General features: G+C 45.8%; 1 protein-coding gene across 10 annotated transcripts in view; it reads left to right on the top strand.

Annotated features, from left to right (window-relative positions):
* The window catches only part of LOC139232464 (serine/threonine-protein kinase Nek6-like), a 337,407-nt gene extending 322,178 nt beyond the window's left edge, over positions 1-15,229 (top strand). For all 10 annotated transcript variants that reach the window (XM_070862692.1, XM_070862690.1, XM_070862681.1 and 7 more), the window contains one exon: positions 14,521-15,229. In XM_070862692.1, the coding sequence (XP_070718793.1) occupies positions 14,521-14,631 (111 nt within the window). In that variant the 3' untranslated portion in view covers positions 14,632-15,229. The remainder of the gene's footprint in view (positions 1-14,520) is intronic.
* Positions 15,230-20,143: the final 4,914 nt, after the last annotated feature.

Raw genomic sequence — 20,143 nt, 5'->3', positions numbered from 1 at the left:
GAGCATACCTTGCTTAACGATTTGGACTGCACGTTCCGCCTGGCCATTGGATGCCGGCTTGAACGGCGCAGTCCTGACGTGGTTGATGCCATTGCCAGACATAAACTCCCGGACTTCATCGCTCGTGAAACACGGGCCATTATCACTAACCAGGATGTCCGGCAAGCCATGCATTGCGAAGATCGCACGTAGGCTTTCCACGGTGCTGGATGACGTGTATGAATTCAGGATGATGCACTCAATCCATTTTGAGTACGCATCTACAACGATAAGGAACATCTTCCCCATGAACGGATCCACGTAGTCAACGTGAATGCGTGGCCATGGCTTGGTGGGCCAGGGCCACAGGCTGAGCGGGGCCTCCCTGGGAGGCATTACCCAGCTGGGCACAGGTTGTGCACCTGCGAACAGAGTGTTCCAGGTCGGAGTCAATTCCGGGCCACCAAACGTGTGACCGGGCAATGGCCTTCATCATCACAATGCCTGGGTGCTCGCTGTGGAGTTCCCTGATGAACGCCTCCCTGCCCTTCTGGGGCATGACTACCCAGCTGCCCCATAGTAGGCAGTCAGCTTGGATGGAGAGCTCATCCATCCGTCTGTGGAACGGTCTGACCTCCTCAGGGCATGCTCCATGTGCAGGCGCCCAATCCCCAGTCAGGACACATTTCTTAATCAGGGATAGGAGGGGTCTGTTTGTCCAGATTTTGATCTGGCGGGCTGTGATAAGGAAGCCTGCACTATCGAAGGCATTGACAGCCATGACCATCTCGGCGCTTTGCTCCGCTACCCCCTCAGTGGTGGCCAGTGGAAGCCTGCTGAGCGCGTCAGCGCAGTTTTCAGTGCCGGGCTGGTGCCGGATGGAGTAGTCATAAGCCGCTAGCGTGAGAGCCCATCACTGTATGCGAGCTGATGCATTGGCATTGACAGCCTTGCTGTCTGACAACAGGGATGAGTGTGGCTTATGGTCCGTCTCTAATTCAAACTTCCTACCAAAGAGGTACTGATGCATTTATTTTACACCATAGACACATGCAAGCGCTTCCTTCTCAACCATCCCATAGCCCAGTTCTGCTTAAGCGTGCGACCTGGAGGCATAAGCCACATCATTACTCTGCTGCAACACGCATCCAACCCCATAGGACGATGCATCACATGTCAGAACTAAACTTTTACAGGGGTCGTACAGGGTCAACAGTTTGTTTGAACACAGTAGGTTTCACGCCCGATCAAGAGCCCGTTCCTGACAGTCCCCCCAAAACCAATCGCAACCCTTACGCAGGAGCACGTGTAGCAGCTCCAACAACGTGCTCAAGTTCGGCAGAAAGTTCCTGAAAGTTTCCGAAATAGTTCAACAGTCCCAGGAATGAACGCAGCTCCGATGTGGTGCTCGTCGAATCGCCTCTGTTTTAGATTCGGTGGGCCGAATTCTATCTGCAGCAACCCTCCTGCCCAGAAACTCAACCTCGGGAGCTAAGAACATGCATTTAGACTTCTTGAGTCATAGGCCTACCCGGTCCAGTCGGCGTAGCACCTCCTCCAGGTTGTGAAGATGTTCCTCGGTGTCTCGACCCGTGATGAGGATGTCGTCCTGGAATACGATCGTTCCCGGAATGGATTTAAGCAGGCTTTCCATGTTGCGTTGAAAAATCGCAGCCGCTGATTGAATGCCAAACGGACACCTGTTATAAACAAACAGTCCCTTGTGCGTGGTGATGGTGGTCAGTAGGTTAGATTTGCCGGCCAGTTCCTGGGTCATATAGGCAGAAGTGAGGTATAACTTGGTGAACAGCTTGCCGCCTGCCAGCGTGGTGAAGGGGTCCTCCGCTCTTGGGAGCGGTTATTGGTCTTGTAGGGACACCCGATTTATAGTGGCCTTGTAGTCGCCACAGATCCTAACAGAGCCATCCGCTTTTAGAATGGGGACGATGGGGCTCGCCCAGTCGCTGAATTCAACAGGCGAGATGATGCCCTCTCATAATAGCCGGTCCAATTCGCTCTCGATTTTCTCCCACATCACATACGGCACCACTCTGGCTTTGTGGTGCACTGGCCTGGCATCCGGGGTGATGTGTATCACTACTTTAGTGCCTTTGAAAGTCCCAACGCCCGGTTGGAATAGTGACTCGAATTGTTGTAGGACTTGTGAGCATGAACTTCGCTCCACCGAGGACATTGCGTGAACATCCCCCCATTTCCAGTTCATCTCAGCTAACCAGCTCCTCCCCAACAGTGTGGGACCATTGCCCGGGACAATCCAGAGCAGCAGCCGGTTCACTAAGCCATTGTGTGTGACAGCCAACATTGCACTGCCTAGCACCGGAATGATTTCTTTGGTGTAAGTCCTTAATTGTGTCCCGATACGTTCTAATTTGGGTCTACTGGCTTTGAGTGGCCATAGCTTCTCGAATTGCTGAACACCCATGAGTGACTGGCTGGCCCCTGTGTCCAGCTCCATGCGTACTGGGATACCGTTCAATAAAACCCTCATTATCATTGGTGGCGTTTTGGTGTATGAACTGTGAATATTCGCCGCATGGACCCGCTGAACCTCAGCGTCCATCTATTTGCCCCAAAAGCCATCCTGCCTCACAGAACCCTCTTCTGGTCCATCTCTCTCATATATTAGTCTGGTTGCAGGCTTCCTGCACATATGCGCTAAATGGCCACTGAGGTTGCAGTTTCTGCAGACAAACTGTTGGAATCTGCAAGATCTGGCTGAGTGTTTTCCCCGACACCTCCAGCATGAGTTAAATTTTCCATTGTTGGGGACAAAAGAACTATGGCCAGTGATTCCACACTGACTGTCCCTTTGACTGCTCTTAAGTACCCTATTAGTGGATGTCAATGGCCCCATCCCGGGCCGCATTGTCCACTGTGATGGCGTGAACGTCCGTTCAGCCTGCCATTGCCTCTGTTGAGGTCCTACTCTGGGGTCTATTACTGCTTGATGAATGTCGGACTGCCCCTGCCTGCCCACGGGGCTCTGAGTAGTATTGAGGACATTGACTCCCTGATCCATCGCCGTGCTGGAGGCAGAATTGCGCGCGTAAATCATTTTCGTCTCTTCCTCCCCCACCATGAAAGTCTGAGCCAACAACGCCGCCGCTTCCAAGGTCAAGTCCTTGGTCTCAATTAACTTGCGAAAAATTCCCACATGACCGATACCCTCGATAAAGAAGTCCCTTAGCATCATCCCCTGCAGGCATCTGTGAACTTACAGAGGCTGGCCAAGCGCCTGAGGTCCGCTACAAAGTCCGGTATGCTCTATCCTTCATGATGTCGGTGGGTGTAGAATCTGTGTCGAGCCATGTGTATGCTGCTCGCTGGCTTGAGGTGCTCCCCAATCAACTTGCTGAGCTCTTCAAAGGTTTTGTCCGATGGCTTTTCGGGTGCCAGTAAGTCCTTCATGAGCGCATAAGTCTTTGGCCCACAGCTGGTCAAAAGATGAGCCCGACGCCTGTCAGCCGCTGCATCCCCTAGCCAGTCTTTCGCGTCGCCAATGTAAAGTCCTTACTCTACAGCATGAAACCACACGAGGCACATTCCAGGGACAAGGCCACTCTGTGACCTTAACTCTTTATTACAGCACTCCAGAAGTGATGACCCTGCGTGGGACCTCCCTTTATATACCTGAGTGATCAGGTAAGGAGTGTCTCTCACAAGTTCATCCCCTGTGGTCAAGGTGTGCATCTAAGTTGAGTGTATACAGTAATAGTGGTGTTACATTGTAATTACAAACATGACACTGGACTTCCCCAACATCAGGAACATTCTTCCCGCATCTAACCTGTCCAATCCCGTCAGAATTTTATATGTTTCTATGAGATCCCCTCTCATTCTTCTAAATTCTAGTGAATATAAGTCTAGTCGATCCAGTCTTTCTTCATATGTCAGTCCTGCCATCCTGGGAATCAGTCTGGTGAACCTTCGCTGCACTCCCTCAATAACAAGAATGTCCTATAAAAACTTGTATTTATAGAGCGCCTTTAACACGCTAAAACGTCCCCAGGCGTGTCACAGGAGCAAACAAAATTTGACAAGAGCCGCATAAGGAGATTATAGGGCGAGAAATAGCAGTCGGAGTCGTACCTCCGGAGTATGTTTCCGACTGCAATTACAAAATAACCTGCTAGTGGGCCAGGCTGCAAAAAGTTGCGGTCTCAGGCCTCGAGGCGGAGGGCAGAGTCATGGCCCATGGATACCAGGGATGCAGGAGGTGCAGAAATATCCCTGGGATCACATGGGCCTGGTCCTCCAATGACAATGGGGAATTCCATTTCAATCATTTACGAAGGGAGTCTCCAAATTATATGCAATGGAATCCCGAAATGCAAAAATTATACAATTAACAGGATTGGAATTTTAATCATAATTATATTTATTCCACTAAACTCAATAAAAAATTAATTTTTTGATAATTTTATACTTCAGTAAAACTGCAATCTAGGCCAATGTTTGCATCCGGGAGGGCGCTGAGCTCTTCGAGTCTCAACACCGAGAGCGTGAAGAGGTCAAGCGCAGGCAACGGAAGGAGCGCGCGGCAAACCAGTCCCACCCACCCCTTCCCTCGACGAATGTCTGTCCCACCTGTGACAGGGTCTGTGGCTCTTGTGTTGGACTGTTCAGCCACCAACGAACTCACTTTAGGAGTGGAAGCAAGTCTTCCTCGATTCCGAGGGACTGCCCATGATGATGAGGAAAGCATGCCCCACACCATGATGGCCGGAACATAATGACTAAACACTTCGTCCCTAACAACTAGTCTATTCCTATTCTTATATAATTTAAACTTGTCCTCCCCAAGCCGTTAAGCTGAAATAATCCATCAATTGACACGCTATCTAGCTCTTTAATTATTTTATAGACCACTTTCAGGTCACCTCTATACAGCTCTAAACAAATGTATTAGTTTATCCATGATAATGACTTCAACCATATTTTAGACACACAAAATTGTTACTTGTGTTTTTGATGAAGCAAGGTATCAGCTTTCAGCTGTTTGGATCTCAATCCATTTCATCTCACTTGTGTCTGCCAATAACTGACAGGAATTCTGACATAATGGGCAGATGTGGTTCCTTCCTGATTCCTGGTTCTGCTGGTCTCCCTCTGGCAGTGCTAAAAGACAGTACAAACACACATGATATGAAGCTGGGTGTGAGGAAAAATTCTGATTCCAAAGCACCAGGTTTTGGTAGCTGAACCACAGATGGGGAGAAATTAGACCATGCGTTGGGCACTTTTTTTCCATCCTGTGCTGTAAATACAGCTTGTGATTTTCTTACAGGCCTATACCTCAATAACAGAATGAATATTGATGAACAATTTACTGTGAGGAGAGTAAATGGTGCAAAACTAGAAATACAGAAGTATTTATTTCCACTTTCCTGAAACCGCTCAGTGTAAACAGTTTACCACAGTTAATAAAATGTGAAAGTGTTTGTGCTTGCATTTTTCATAAATACATTCATAACCAGCTGTTCCATTTCACTAATAATGTATCATAATGCACTGTTAAAAAATTTAAATGAACAAAGTTGTTTAAAAAGAGGAATAAGCTGATCATAAATCATGTATTTCCACTGGGTTCTTTGGTTGCTGCTGTAACATTTCTGTAGATTATATCGTTTTCAAAGTCAACCGTGTACTACTTGAGTTATGTCTTAAAATGGACTCTATGGACAATTCAGTGATGATTATATTTTCAAATCACAAGTTCAAAGTTTTAACTCTCAAGTATAAAAGAGACATATTTTGCAGTTATAACAATCTGTTCAGTATAACAGACGGATTGGGGTAGATGTTCGTGTTTATGGCCTGGACACTAAGCATCGCCTGGACGAAACGCAGGAGGAGAAAATCTGGTGGCGGGAATCATCGTCCGCAACAGAATTTGCCGGAAGGAAAATCCACAAGGTTCTGCAAGATATGCAATCGTTTCTGCCCCGGTGATGCTAACACCCAGGCAGTGAGGATGAAAATCTACCCCAATGAATCCATACAATTTTGAAACATATCCACTTCCTTTTTATCTGCTTGATATCTACATTATCCAGCAAGAATATATAAATACATTCATTTATTGGTCAGTGTGATGCAGTGGGAAGGTCTGTGAAGCTCCATATTGGATTATAGGAACAACCAGAAGACATTTGTGCAGCTGAAATCTGATTCAGCAACAAACTCAGTTTGCTCATTGCTCTTTTGTTATTCTCATCATCATAGGCAGTCCCTCGGAATCGAGGAAGACTTGCTTCCACTCCTGAAGTGAGTTCTTTGGTGGCTGAACAGTCCAATACGAGAGCCACAGACCCTGCCACAGGTAGTCGTTGAGAGAAGGGGTGGGTGGGACAGGTTTACCGCACACTCTTTCCGCTGCCTGCACTTGATTTCTGCACGCTCTCGGCGTGGAGACTCTTTTGTTATACAAGTTGTACCTCTCTAGTCCGGGACTCTTTCATCCGGAAAGATCTGTGGTTCGGCATTAGTTGGGCCTGTGGGAGAGGAGGGTTTATTTTTTTTTAAAGTTTCGATCGGCTGATCAGCCAGTGTGTTCGGCGATGGGCTGGGCTTATCTGTCAGTCAGTGAGTGCGTGCACAGGTGCTGAGGGAGCCGCTCACAGGCTGCCGCGGCACTCACTCACACACATACAGGAACCCGGGCGCTGTCTACCGGTACTGGTAAGCGAGACCTCCCGTGGGTCGAGAAATTCTCTGTTCCGGCACTGGTCAGCTCCCGAGGGTACCGGACCAGAGAGGTACAACTGTATAGGGATCGAACTAATCCATTACCATTGATGAATAATGCTGACTTCCAAAAGAGGACTTTTAGTTACTAGAATACATAGGCTGAGTTTGGTTTAGGACCCATGTCAAGGACTTGACAATGGGCCCTGTGTACTCATCATCATCATAGGCAGTCCCTCGAATCGAGGATGACTTGCTTCCACGTCAAAAAGTTTACAGCTCTTTCAATGAAGGACCTAAAATTCCAGGTCCCAAACTAAATCCTGAAGGGTGGAAGATGCCTGTGCGTGGATTTTTTTAACGTGGGGTGGCCATTGCACACCAGCTACCACACGGGCTTGACAGAGCTAGGTCTTGGTCCAGTGGCAAGGATTAACCAAGACGACTGGAGATCAGCTCTGTTGCACGAACCTAGTGCGCAGACATATCGCAGTGTGGGCTGGCCCGTGCTGCCCCTGGGCCCTCGCCTCTTCTGGGCCCCGATCACGTCCCTCTACAATCTCTCGCTGCTCCTTCGCCCCGACCTCGTCGTTCCTGCTGTACCTGCCCATCCTCCAATCATCGACCTGGACCTTGATGATGTCCCTTTTCACTGCCGTTGCTCTCCTGCTCCAGCACCTGCTGCTCCCTGGAGTGGTACACCTCCACACTGCTCCTTCCGCTCCCCGGCCTGCTCTGATGGTTCTCGCAAGCCGGGGGCCGCTCAGCCTGCTGGGCTGGGCCGCCATGCCGCTCTTTCCACTCCCTGGCCTGCTCCGATGGTGCTTGCAGGCCGGGGGTTTAGCAGTCAGTACACCTTGTGTATTAAGCTTCTTTCATAAGGAACAAGTTCCCTGTGCATAGGCAGGTGAAAAGTTGGATATGTTTGTCATTTATATTTAGGATTGTGGAATTGTATTCAAGGCCTCAATCTAGACGATCCAAAGATCTCATGGATGGAGGACTCAAAACATAATTCTATTACCCTGTAAGTGTTAAGCCACTTTGTATGTTAAATAATCTATTGAAGCACACAGGGGTACAACAGTGGATTTTGTGTCACATTGGAGGCACAAAGTACACCAGTGGAAGAATGTACTAACTGCCCTGAAATGCCTGCTTCAGTTTATGTGAATAGACCCCAGAATGATTCATAGGAACATAAGAAATAGGAGCAGGAGTCGGCCATACGGCCCCTCGAGCCTGCTCCGCCATTCAATAAGATCATGGCTGATCTGATCATGGACTCAGTTCCACTTCCCTGCCCGCTCCCCATAACCCCTTATCCCCTTATCGCTCAAAAATCTGTCAATCTCCACCTTAAATATATTCAATGTCCCGGCTTCCACAGCTTTACAACCCTCAGAGAAGAAATTCCTCCTCATCTCAGTTTTAAATGGGCAGCCCCTTATTCTAAAACTGTGCCCCCTAGTTCTAGTCTTCCCCCATCAGTGGAAACATCCTCTCTGCATCTACCTTGTCGAGCCCCCTCATCATCTCGTATGTCTCGATAAGATCACCTCTCATTCTTCTGAACTCCAATGAGTACAGGCCCAACCTGCTCAACCTTTCCTCATAAGTCACCCCTTCATCTCAGGAATCAACCTTGTGAACCTTCTCTGAACTGCCTCCAATGCAAGTATATCCCTCCTTCATCCCCAAAGGATCCTTGCAGAGGGTTATGGTGTTTACTGCTATTTCTCATCTACATGCTATCCCTCGGGCATCATCCGAAGACATGGGGGACAAAATTCAATCCCGCTGGAAACGGGGTACACCTACCGCGTTTCAGCTGTTTTCACCGCCGTAGTGGATGTGGTGGCCTCTTGCGCGAAATTCAGTTCTTTGTCCTTTTTTTCCAGCGGGGCGGAGGTTGGTCATAACGGGGGCGGAAGTGGGGGCAGGAGCTGAGTGTCCGTCAAACTGGGAGCGGAAGTGGGGCCGGGCGCAGTGTCCACCGCTGTCAGTCATCAGTGTCGCGCTGATGACGTCATCACCATGGCATGTCAGCACGTCTCTCCCCTTCACTTAAAGGGGAGGGCCGCTGCGAGCTCTGCGATCAGTTCAGTTAGGTCCACCAGGGAGGGTTTTGGCCGGGCCAGCGGCCTAGCACCCAAGGTTGCCAGGCTGGCTGTTGACGGCCCGGCCGAACCCGGGGGGGGAGCATAACTGTTGGGCCGACCTGGCAGTCAGCCGACAAAAAAAATAAAATGGCTGCCACTGCACTGCACTCTCCCCTTTACTGGCGGCCGCACCGCCATTTTGCAGACACTGCCAGCACAGTGAACTGACAGAAAAAACTATCGGTGGCACCAAACGGCGGGCGGAAGATTTTTCCAGGTATATTTGGCTTCGGAGCGGTGCGCGCGTTGATGACGCAATTAGGAGGGTTCGGCAGCAGCGGGGACTGCCGAAAAAACCACTGTGGTGAATTTCGCGAGTGGCGGATATTCAACAAAAAAAAAAATTGCCGGCCATTGGAAACCGTCGCGTGGTTGCCGCTTTCCGGCGGTAAGAGGCCTTATCGGGAAGCTGAATTTTGTCCCCATGATGTCAGGCTCCACATATACGTTGTCGACACACCGCTCCATCTAAGCACCATCCCTCGCGATATCTCCACTGCCTCTGTTTCGTCAGCTTGCTTGTCCAACGTGAGCTGTAATTTCCTCCAATTAAACGTTAGGAAGACCAAAGCCACTGTTTTCAGCCCCGCCACAAACTCCATTCCCTCACCATGCATTCCATCCGCCTCCCCGGGCACCGTCTCAGGCTGAACCAGACTGTTCACAACATCACCATTCTATTTGACCCTGAGCTGACCTTCCGAACCCATATCCTCTCCATCACAAATAGTGCCTGATTCCAACTCCATCACAGTTCCAATCTTCTTCCCTGCCTTAGTCATCTTATGCTGAAGCCCTCATCCATGTTTTCATTACCTCCACTATTCCAATGCTCTCATGGCTGGCCGCCCATCTTCCAATCTCCATAAACGAGCTCATCGAAAACTCTGCTGTCCACATCCCAACTTGCACCTGTGCTCGCTGACCTACGTTGGCTCCCAGTCCAACAAATTAAAACATTTCAAATCCCTGTTTTAATCCCTCCATGGCCTCGCTCCTCCCATTTCTGTGAACTCCTCCAGCCCTACAACCCTTTGAGAACTCTGCGCTCCTCCATCTCTGGTCTCTTGTGCATCCCCCGCTCCCTTCGACCCACCATTGGCTATCGCGCCTCCAGCCGTCTAGACCTTAAGCTCTGGAATATCCCTCCCTAGATATCTCCACCTCTCTCTCGCCTCACTCAAGAGTCCTTAAAACCTACCTCTTTGACCCGGCTTTTAGTCACCCCATCTAATAATTACTTCCTCCACTCTGTTAATTTTGGTCCGATTACTTTCCTGTGAAGCAGCTTGGGATGTTTTCCTTTGTTAAGTACGCTATGCAAATGTAAGTTGTTGTTGTTATGTATGAGGACAGACGAGATGTATATCTGAAGTAACTGGTGTTTTAAGGCTTGCCAAAATAGTACTAATTGCTGGTTATTGAAGGGAAGACATCTATCATGAGTGAAAAGAAAGGGGTGATATCTAGCATGAGACATGTTCAAACAGTTGCGGTTTTTCCAACTATCGGAGGCCTATACTGAAGTAAAGTGTATATCAATACCATTTGAGGCGTGTTACAGCATTTAGATAATGATTGAGCCAAAGGGTTCTTTCGCAGAGATTTCATAAAGGGGTTGTTGTCCGTGGCTACATAAATGGTTGCTGTTTTCGGCCCCAAAAATCTTGAGTCGTGTTTAGAATGATTAGAAAGGCATTTTCTGGCACGCCAACTCTTATTTAAGCAGAGGCAGCTGGGTAGTCCTGACGTGGTATCACTTTGAAAGACAGTGGTATCAGCCATACTTATATTACCTATGTGGCAGAGATCTCGCACCCCGGAGCATATTCAGTGATCTGTGTGGAAACAAATCCCTAGGCAGCAGATGGCATTGTAATGGCTCTCACCATCCAAAGCCAGAGAAAAGATCTGTTGGAGATTGGATTCCATATGGTCTCCATATCAGCAGTGTGAGCTTTCACACGTGACGCTGCTGTTGTATGAAATAGCTCTGTAACTGGGGATCCCCTGCAGATGACCCCATAGTTGTCACACACTTGTCACGAGACTTGTTTGGTTACGTGGTCGTATACAACTGCACAGATAATGGTGGTGGACTCCTCCAGACTCACTGCAAGGATCATTGCACTGTCTGAACTGGCAGCATAAATGTCAGTGCTCAGAGCAATTTTGTTTGAAGTGCAGGATCTGTGCGGACCAAACCCCAGTGGTATGCAGATGACCAAAGATGCGGGCAAGACCTCGGCCAGCAGTTCCTTCACTGTTGCCTTTGCTTGCAACTGCTCACTTGTACTCTGTGATTCATCTAGTGTAGCCTCCTGAAACTGGCTATCTACATCCCACAGTGTGGATCATAGAATCATAGAAATTTACAGCACGGAAGGTGGCCATTTTGGCCCATTGTGTCCGCGCCGGCCGACCAAGAGCTGCCCAGCCTAATCCAACTTTCTAGTTCTTGGTCCGTAGCCCTGTAGGTTGCGACACTTCAAGTGCACATCCAAATATTTTTTTAAATGTGGTGAGGGTTCTGCCTCTACCACCCTTTCAGGCAGTGAGTTCCAGACACCCACCACCCTCTGGGGAAAACATTTCCCCTCAAATCCCCTCTAAACCTCATATCCAATTACTTTAAATCCATGCCCCCTGGTTGTTGACCCCTCTGCTAAGTGAAATAGGTCCTTCCTATCCACTCTACCAGGCCCCTCATAATTTTATACACCTCAATAAGGTCTCACTTCAGCCTCCTCTGTTCCAAAGAAAACAAACCCAGCCTATCCAATCTTTCCTCATAGCCAAAATATTCCAGTCCAGGCAACATCCAGGTTAACCTCCTTTGTACCCTCTCCAGTGCAATCACATCTTTCCTGTAACGTGGTGACCAGAACTGGACGTTAGAGTACTGGATGTGCTTGTGTTGGTGTTTGCGACAGGTAGCATGAATGACAAAAGGCTGTGAGATGCTAGCTTATTCCAGGTCAGACTGGTTTTTGGTGGTCGCTTATAGCAACAGAAGCGGGCCTTATGTTATAATACTAGCTCTTTAAATCATCATCATCATAGGCAGTCCCTCGAAATCGAGGAAGACTTGTTTCCACCCTAAAAGTGAGTTCTCAGGTGACTGAACAGTCCAATGCGGGAATTACAGTCTCTGTCACAGGTGGGACAGAGAGTGGTTGAAGGGTGAGGAGTCTGGTTTGCCGCATGCTCCTTCCGCTCTCTGCGCGCTCTCGGTGCTCAGTGCCCTCCCGGATGCTCTTCCTCCACTTTGGACGGTCTTGGGCCAGGGATTCCCAGGTGCCGGTGGGGATGTTGCACTTTAAATGGTGCTTAAATGGCTTGTATCCTGTGTTTCACAGTGGTGTGCTGCAGTGTATGCGCTTCAGTGATTGGGTAAGGGGAGAATAGTAAACAAGGATCTCGCATCGCAGGAATCCTTGGCTTTCCCCTCTCACTCCATGCTCCCCAGCCCCAGCATTTGGAGCTGACTTCTTCAAAGGGAGATGAGAACTTAAAAGCTTCTCAGGTTTGCTTCTCCCTTTTATGCACCACCTTGTCCTACTAACAGAGAAGTTGTGCTTGAGTTTCTAGAAATATGATGTATGACACATTAGTGCTCACCCTACATCCCAGTGTGTGAGAGCAAATGAACATACATCATATAGCTAGGCTTTTTTGAAAAATTGCCTTTAGGACCCATCATTACAGATACTACTGCGACAATAGCTCTAGTTTTAAGTTGTAGTTCAGGCGTGCATGTGTAGCTATGAAAGAACTGCATGTTTGTCTGACTGCTTCACATACAATTTCAGTCAAAATATAAACAGGTTAAAAGGAAACTCTTTGTGGCAAACACGCTTTGCCCATCTGCTTGATACTGGAAAACGTTGGGTATCCTCATCATGGCAAATTTTCTAATACTGCTAGAACGTTTCCTGATCTGCTGCCAGACCCTCTGGATTTTGGACAGTTTGTTGACTCTTTCCGCGCAGCATTCCTGTAGGGATGGTGACACCAAACAGGCCTCTTCATGTAACCGCGTTCCCCAGCGGGAGATTGATCCTATAACAGCTGGGACAATGGAAAACAGCTGTACATGTGCCAGTTTGCACTCATGCAGTTGTTTAAAGTTTCAGGCTATGACACCTCCCCAAATCACGGAGAAACTTCACCCCCAGTTTGTACAGATAGACAGAGCCACTCGGCCTATCACCAGCCACGTAGTGAACTTGGCTGCCTGAGTCTCTAGCAGCAACTGTGCATTACCATTAAAGTGTAGCTACTTCATTTAATTCCGACAAAAAGCATCACTTTAAAGCAATCTGAGAGCCTAAGGAGGCAGCGTGCCATCTCATTTACCGTACATGACTTTCCGCAAAACTGGGCTGCCACTGACATTAAATTGGCTATTTGCTATTTCCCTATTTGGGTTCAAAATCAACGGAAACATATTGTGAAATGTAATGTATAGAAACTGAATTGGCCTGTACATGATGTCTATAATTGGATCAACCTGATTTTTAAAACATCAAATAAACTACATTTCAATAAATTGAAATATTACCAAATAACTCCAATCACTTTACAATGGGGTTAAAGGTGCACACAAGTACATATATGAATCCAGTTATCTACTACGTTCTTGTTTGGCAATAATGAGACCACTGTGCAGCAGATTGTACCAGGGTGTATGCTATTACATTACTGTAGAATAAAACACAAGATTACCGGAGAGAATGATAGAATAGTATTCCCTTGTGACACTGTAGAACATGCCCCGATGAAATGTGCTCAATTTGAATCTTAATAACCTTACTTAAAAACTTTTGCCTTCACTGGGTTACTATTTTTCATGCAATGATTACTGATTTGAACTGAGGATTTATGTGAGGAAGAAAGATTTCACTTAATTCACAAAGACTGACAATTCTTATCTATGTGCCTAATTAGTCAGGTTAAAAATGTAAAGTTTTTCCCATTATTCCTTTAAAAGTGAAATAATCAGTCACCATCCCAAATGCAATTTTAATATTTTTCTTGATTTTTTACATTAATTACAAAGTGGTGACAAAGGGCAGTTTTGCAAGCGGTTTGCAGAACAATATTGGTGAGACAATCACTGGTTTAAATCAAGATGATGTAGTTTGTAGACTCGTGTGATCAAAAATTGTGGAGTCTTGTGCAAATTGTAACTTGCATCCAAAAATCATAATTATGTTCCACTGTGCAAGCTCTAGACTGGGCAGAGGAGTCAGCACTTTGCGTAGTTAATGATGCTTTATATAGTAGTTTTCCTTGTAGCTCCATATAGGTGCCATAAAATAACGGTTTTGAAAACTGCTTACCACCACAATTGGTTGTCATTCAGTTCTCACCCCGTGTAGCTTCATGCCGGTGCTGATGAGCCAGTAACCCTGCCCTTTGTCCCTAAGAGGGTGACATTGGTCTCTCCTGCTGCAGTGCTTACTGAGAAATTCACTCAGTCTGGGCTCTGTTCCCAATAAAACTATGGCTCCAAGTATATTGTTCACATTACTTAGTTACAAAGCAGTCCTCTTACTAGTAAATGACGGAGACTAATAATACTCCCACCCCTTTGGCAAAAAATGTAATGTTACAAAACAATATGCGATAGATTTGTCTAACAAACTGCATTTTATTCTTTCCTTAGTTACGAGAGTTGGTGATCATGTGCATCAACCCTGAACCAGATCTTCGACCTGACATTAGTTATATGCATCAAATAGCTAAGCAGATGCATGGATGGACATCAAGCACCTGAACTCATTAAGTTGTATGGAAATTTACAAAACAATTCCGTCACACTCCTGCTTGAATATTGTTAAAAAAACAAAAGAAGCACCACAGTGAAGATCTCAAGAGAGAAAGCGCCATCATTAATGGAATGTGGTTGAGCCATTTGGGTTTAAACAGCACTGTAAGGACTGATACTGTTAGAGTAGATTTTAGCAACTGTAGAATGGTTAAGTTCTGTCATTTGGTCAAATGAAAAAAAGAATTATATAGTCTCCATGGTTCTGTGTTACATTTTCAAAAATATATTTATAGATGTACTTTCTAATTTCCTACTCTTATTTCTGTCTATAAATTAAGATACAGGAGCAAAGATAAGTTACACAAGAGTACAGTGCTTAGGCGAAACAGAAATCAGTACACACACTACATATTGCTGTCAGTGTGGCATGATAAAATTATAGATATAATATGCTTAAATGGACAGAAATGGTAGGCCAATCTTATTAGGAAAATAAACGATCTATAAAAGAATCTTCATAAGAGTTGATAGTTGTACTAACACATTAACTTAGAAACAAATGTACTTTACTTTTCACATTTATTTAGCGTACCACTGTGCCTACCCACAGGATATACTGTTGTCTTTGGAGGTTAAGTACTCAAGTAGCAGTATTGCAATGGAAACTTACCCCATTTCTGCATTGTTGGGATTTGACACTATTTTACCTAGACTTCGTCCAGGACATGGATTCAAACTACAGCGACAGATAACATTTTAGCATTGATTGACCCACTGACTTCTTAAACTTTGTGTGTGGTGAGCTTTCAAATCTTTAGTTGGAGGATCTAAACTTTGTAACCAGGAAGATAATCTGTAGGTAGAACATTTAGCTGTTGAAAAGGTTTGGAATCTTGTGTGCTTTTGTTGTGGTCAAAAAGGCAGTATCTGGAAAACATGCTCCAGTAAGCCAAATGCAAATAATTTTTTATTAATCTTCTTCCCATTGAACTGTAACCAGATACAAAAATCCTCATCACCGGTTATCCACCTTTTCAATTAAATGTTAACGAGGATTAAAGGACAACTCCAGCTTAATTACCGTGGACAAAAACGAGAGCTTTTTTTTTACTTATTGATATACCATAATGATGTTTTTTTTCTCCAACTAAGTCTGCTGGCATCAGAAATGCCATTTAGGCTTCTCTGTTGTTCAGGCTCAGAACAATGCCTGTTCCTTTTTGCCATGTCTAAACTAGTTCACTTCTATGACTACCCAGTGTAGACTATTCTGCAATTATTTTTGTAATACCTTTAAAATGAAAATAATTTTTATTTTTTTTATTTTAAAAGCACCACTTTTAAAAAGCAGCTTTTGGTTGGTCAATCCTCACTGAGGAAATGATGCAGAACAATTTCTTGGGCACAGGTCAAAAGACAAAATAACATTGACATTGTGCCTAAAGACCCAGGGCAAGCTGTATCAGGTAGACTGGGGAGAACAAGTGCATAAAACACACAATAACTGTGATGTTTCAACAGAGCCAGAAATGATTAGGTTGGAGTAATGTGGTCCTTTGCAACAACTTGGACAATTTACCGACTGTGAAAACCTTGTAAAATGTGAACGTTTCCTGTGTACGCAATGTCGTTTCTGAAGTTAAAAAAGAATATTTTTAAACATAACTCCTATGACTCACACAAGTAGTGCAAGAGTGTTGCGGACATTTAAACGTCTGTTCTGTTTCCCTATGCTTCATTCAGTACTTACTGGTACTAGTCCTGCAAGGCAACAGTAGGGAATTGTAGACCATTGTTAATGATTAATGCTTGACAATACACAGGTAAAGCAGGAGGACTTCCAGGTCAGCATTCTTGCTGTTTCAAATGGGAGTTGTATCTCCAACCCGTGTAGCCAGAACCAGTACCTTGATACAATGCCTGTGGTTAAGCAGTCCATTATTTATGTGTGTACACCGGATTATGCTCTGGACCTAAACACTGCATTAATTAAATTTATGCAGGCTAATATCGGAACATTGTATACAATGTAAAGCAATGCTACTTGACATGTTCAAGAACATAGTTGCTTAATGTAAGGGGTAAAATTGTACTTGCATCTATTGATTTTTATTAAGTTGATACATGGATTCAAAACTGCATAGTGCTTTTTTTTATCATGTGCTTGCAAAATTTTGTAAATGAATTGCCAACCATTAAATCATAATGATTTGCAGCATACTAACAGAATAAAAATACATTTAACTACTTAGGAGCTTAGATCTTCGTAACTGAAACTTACCGTTCTGTAATTTTAATGTTGGTTCAAAAATTATTTACATTATCACATTAGAAGTATCAGGATGAAACAGAGCCATATGCCTCATAAAGCTCTCACATATTTCATTCATATAGAAAATTATTACATCAGCAATTAGAGTTAAGTAATGACAATCATCAGTCAATTTTTAAAATATAATAAATGACCAAACTCACCAGGTTTTATGCTGCTCTTTGGCATGGTTACACTGAAAGTGTCAAAAGGTGCAGTATAAAGACATCATAAGAATGGCAACTAGAACAGTCAGAGGTTGGGTATTCTACAGCAAGTGGCTCACTTCCTGACTCCCCAAAGCTTCTCCACCACCTACAAGGCACAAGACAATACTCTCCAGTTGTCTGGATGGGTTCAGCTGCAATAACACTCAAGAACTCGACACCATCCAAGACAAAGCAGTCCGCTTAATCGGCGCCCTATCTACCTGCTTAAACATCTGCTCCTTCCACCACATGGCTATCGTCTGTAGTACCTGCAGGGTGCACGGCAGCAACTCACCAAAGTTTCTTTGGCAGCATCTCTTAAAATCGTGACCTCCACCAGTTAGGAGAACAAGAGCAGCAGGTGCTTGGGAACACCATCAACTCCAAGTCATTCATCATCCCGACTGGGACATATATCACCGCCGTTCCTTTATCGTCGCTGGGTTCAAATCGCCCGGGCGTGGCGATAAAAGCGCCCCCACCCCCCACGGAATTGGGCAGGGGTTTTGCGGAGGTGCAACGCCTCGCTTCTGCTGGGAGCGCCCTGATTGGCTGCGCGCGGCGATGGTGCTGTCATCGCTGTGCCCAGCGCCCCATTACCGTCCCAGAAGAGGGCCACGCACCCTCACTTACTGCCTGGCAGTGACGACGCCAGCTTCAGCTGTTGAGTTGCAGTCGGGAGTTGGCTGGAGCGATGCCATTTGAAGGCGCCATCTTGAAAAGAAAATTCTGTAGGCCATTATTTTTTCCGCTTTCGAACATATCGGCAGAGTGACTGGTGGACAGATCGTGATTGTTCTGTCTTCTAGCTATTTCCCCTGTATCACTCGGGCCAACATTTCTTTTGCTTCACTGCTGGGACCCCAACTATTTACAATCTATATAAACGACTTGCAAGAAAGGACTGAGTAGCCAAGTTTTCTGACGATACAAAGATGGAAGGAAAAGCAACGTGTGAGGACACAAGAAATCTGCAAAAGGACATAGACAGGCTAAGTGAGTGGGCAAAAATTTGGCAGATGGAGTATAATGTTAGAAAGTGCGAGGTCATGCACTTTGGCAGAAAAAAAAAATCAAAGAGCAAGTTATTATTTAAATGGAGAAAGATTGCAAAGTGCCGCAGTGCAGCGGGACCTGGGGGTACTTGTGCATGAAACACAAAAGGATAGTATACAGGTACAGCAAGTGATCAGGAAGGCCATTGGTATCTTGGCCTTTATTGCAAAGGGGATGCAGTATAAAAGCGGGGAAGTCTTGCTACAGTTAAACAGGATATTGCCGAGGGCACACAAGGAATACTGCGTGCAGTTTTGGTTTCCATATTTACGAAAGGATATACTTGCTTTGGAGGCAGTTCAGAGAAGGTTCACTAGGTTGATTCCGGGGATGAGGGGATTGACTTATGAGGAAAGGTTGAGTAGGTTGGACCTCTACTCATTGGAATTCAGAAGAATGAGAGGTGATCTTATCGAAACGTATAAGATTATGAGGGGGCTTGACAAGGTGGATGCAGAGAGGATGTTTCCACTGATGGGGGAGACTAGAACTAGAGGACACGCACTTAGAATAAGGGGCCGCCCATTTAAAACAGAGATGAGGAGAAATTCGCTGCCTCAGAGAGCTCTGGAAGCTGGGACATTGAAACTATCTATAGATAGTTTCTTAAACGATAAGGGGTTATGGGGAGCAGGCAGGGAAGTGGAGCTGAGTCCATGATCAGATCAGCCATGATCTTATTGAATGGCGGAGCAGGCTCGAGGGGCCGTATACATAAGAACATAAGAATTAGGAACAGGAGTAGACCATCTAGCCTCTCGAGCCTGCTCCGCCATTCAATAAGATCATGGCTGATCTGGCCGTGGACTCAGCTCCACTTACCCGCCCTCTCCCCATAACCCTTAATTCCCTTATTGGTTAAAAATCTATCTATCTGTGACTTGAATACATTCAATGAGCTAGCCTCAACTGCTTCCTTGGGCAGAGAATTCCACAGATTCACAACCCTCTGGGAGAAGAAATTCCTTCTCAACTCGGTTTTAAATTGGCTCCCCCGTATTTTGAGGCTGTGCCCCCTAGTTCTAGTCTCCCCTACCAGTGGAAAACAACCTCTCTGCCTCTATCTTGTCTATCCCTTTCATGATTTTAAATGTTTCTATAAGATCACCCCTCATCCTTCTGAACTCCAACGAGTAAAGACCCAGTCTACTCAATCTATCATCATAAGGTAACCCCTTCATCTCCGGAATCAGCCTAGTGAATCGTCTCTGTACCCCCTTCCAAAGCCAGTATATCCTTCCTTAAATAAGGTGACCAAAACTGCACGCAGTACTCCAGGTGCAGCCTTACCAATACCCTATACAGTTGCAGTAAGACCTCCCTGGTTTTGTACTCCATCCCACTCGCAATGAAGGCCAACATTCCATTCGCCTTCCTGATTACCTGCTGCACCTGCAAACTAACTTTTTGGGATTCATGCACAAGGACCCCCAGGTCCCTCTGCACCTCAGCATGTTGTAATTTCTCCCCATTCAAATAATATTCCCTTTTACTGTTTTTTTTCCCCCAAGGTGGATGACCTCACACTTTCCGACATTGTATTCCATCTGCCAAACCTTAGCCCATTCGCTTAACCTATCCAAATCTCGTTGCAGTCTCTCTGTGTCCTCTACACAACCTGCTTTCCCACTAATCTTAGTGTCATCTGCAAATTTTGTTACACTACACTCTGTCCCCTCTTCCAGGTCATCTATGTATATTGTAAACAGTTGTGGTCCCAGCACTGATCCTTGTGGCACACAACTAACCACCGATTTTCAACCCGAAAAGGACCCATTTATCCCAACTCTCTGCTTTCTGTTCGCCAGCCAATTCTCCATGCATGCTAATACATTTCCTCTGACTCCGCGTACCTCTATCTTCTGCAGTAACCTTTTGTGTGCCTTTTGGAAATCTAAATACACCACATCCATCGGTACACCTCTATCCACCATGCTCGTTA

Source organism: Pristiophorus japonicus, chromosome 20 (genome assembly GCF_044704955.1).
Source record: "Pristiophorus japonicus isolate sPriJap1 chromosome 20, sPriJap1.hap1, whole genome shotgun sequence".
NCBI lineage: Eukaryota > Metazoa > Chordata > Chondrichthyes > Pristiophoridae > Pristiophorus > Pristiophorus japonicus.
The sequence above is the reverse complement of the archived record's forward strand: the minus strand, read 5'-3'. Positions and strand labels throughout refer to the sequence as shown.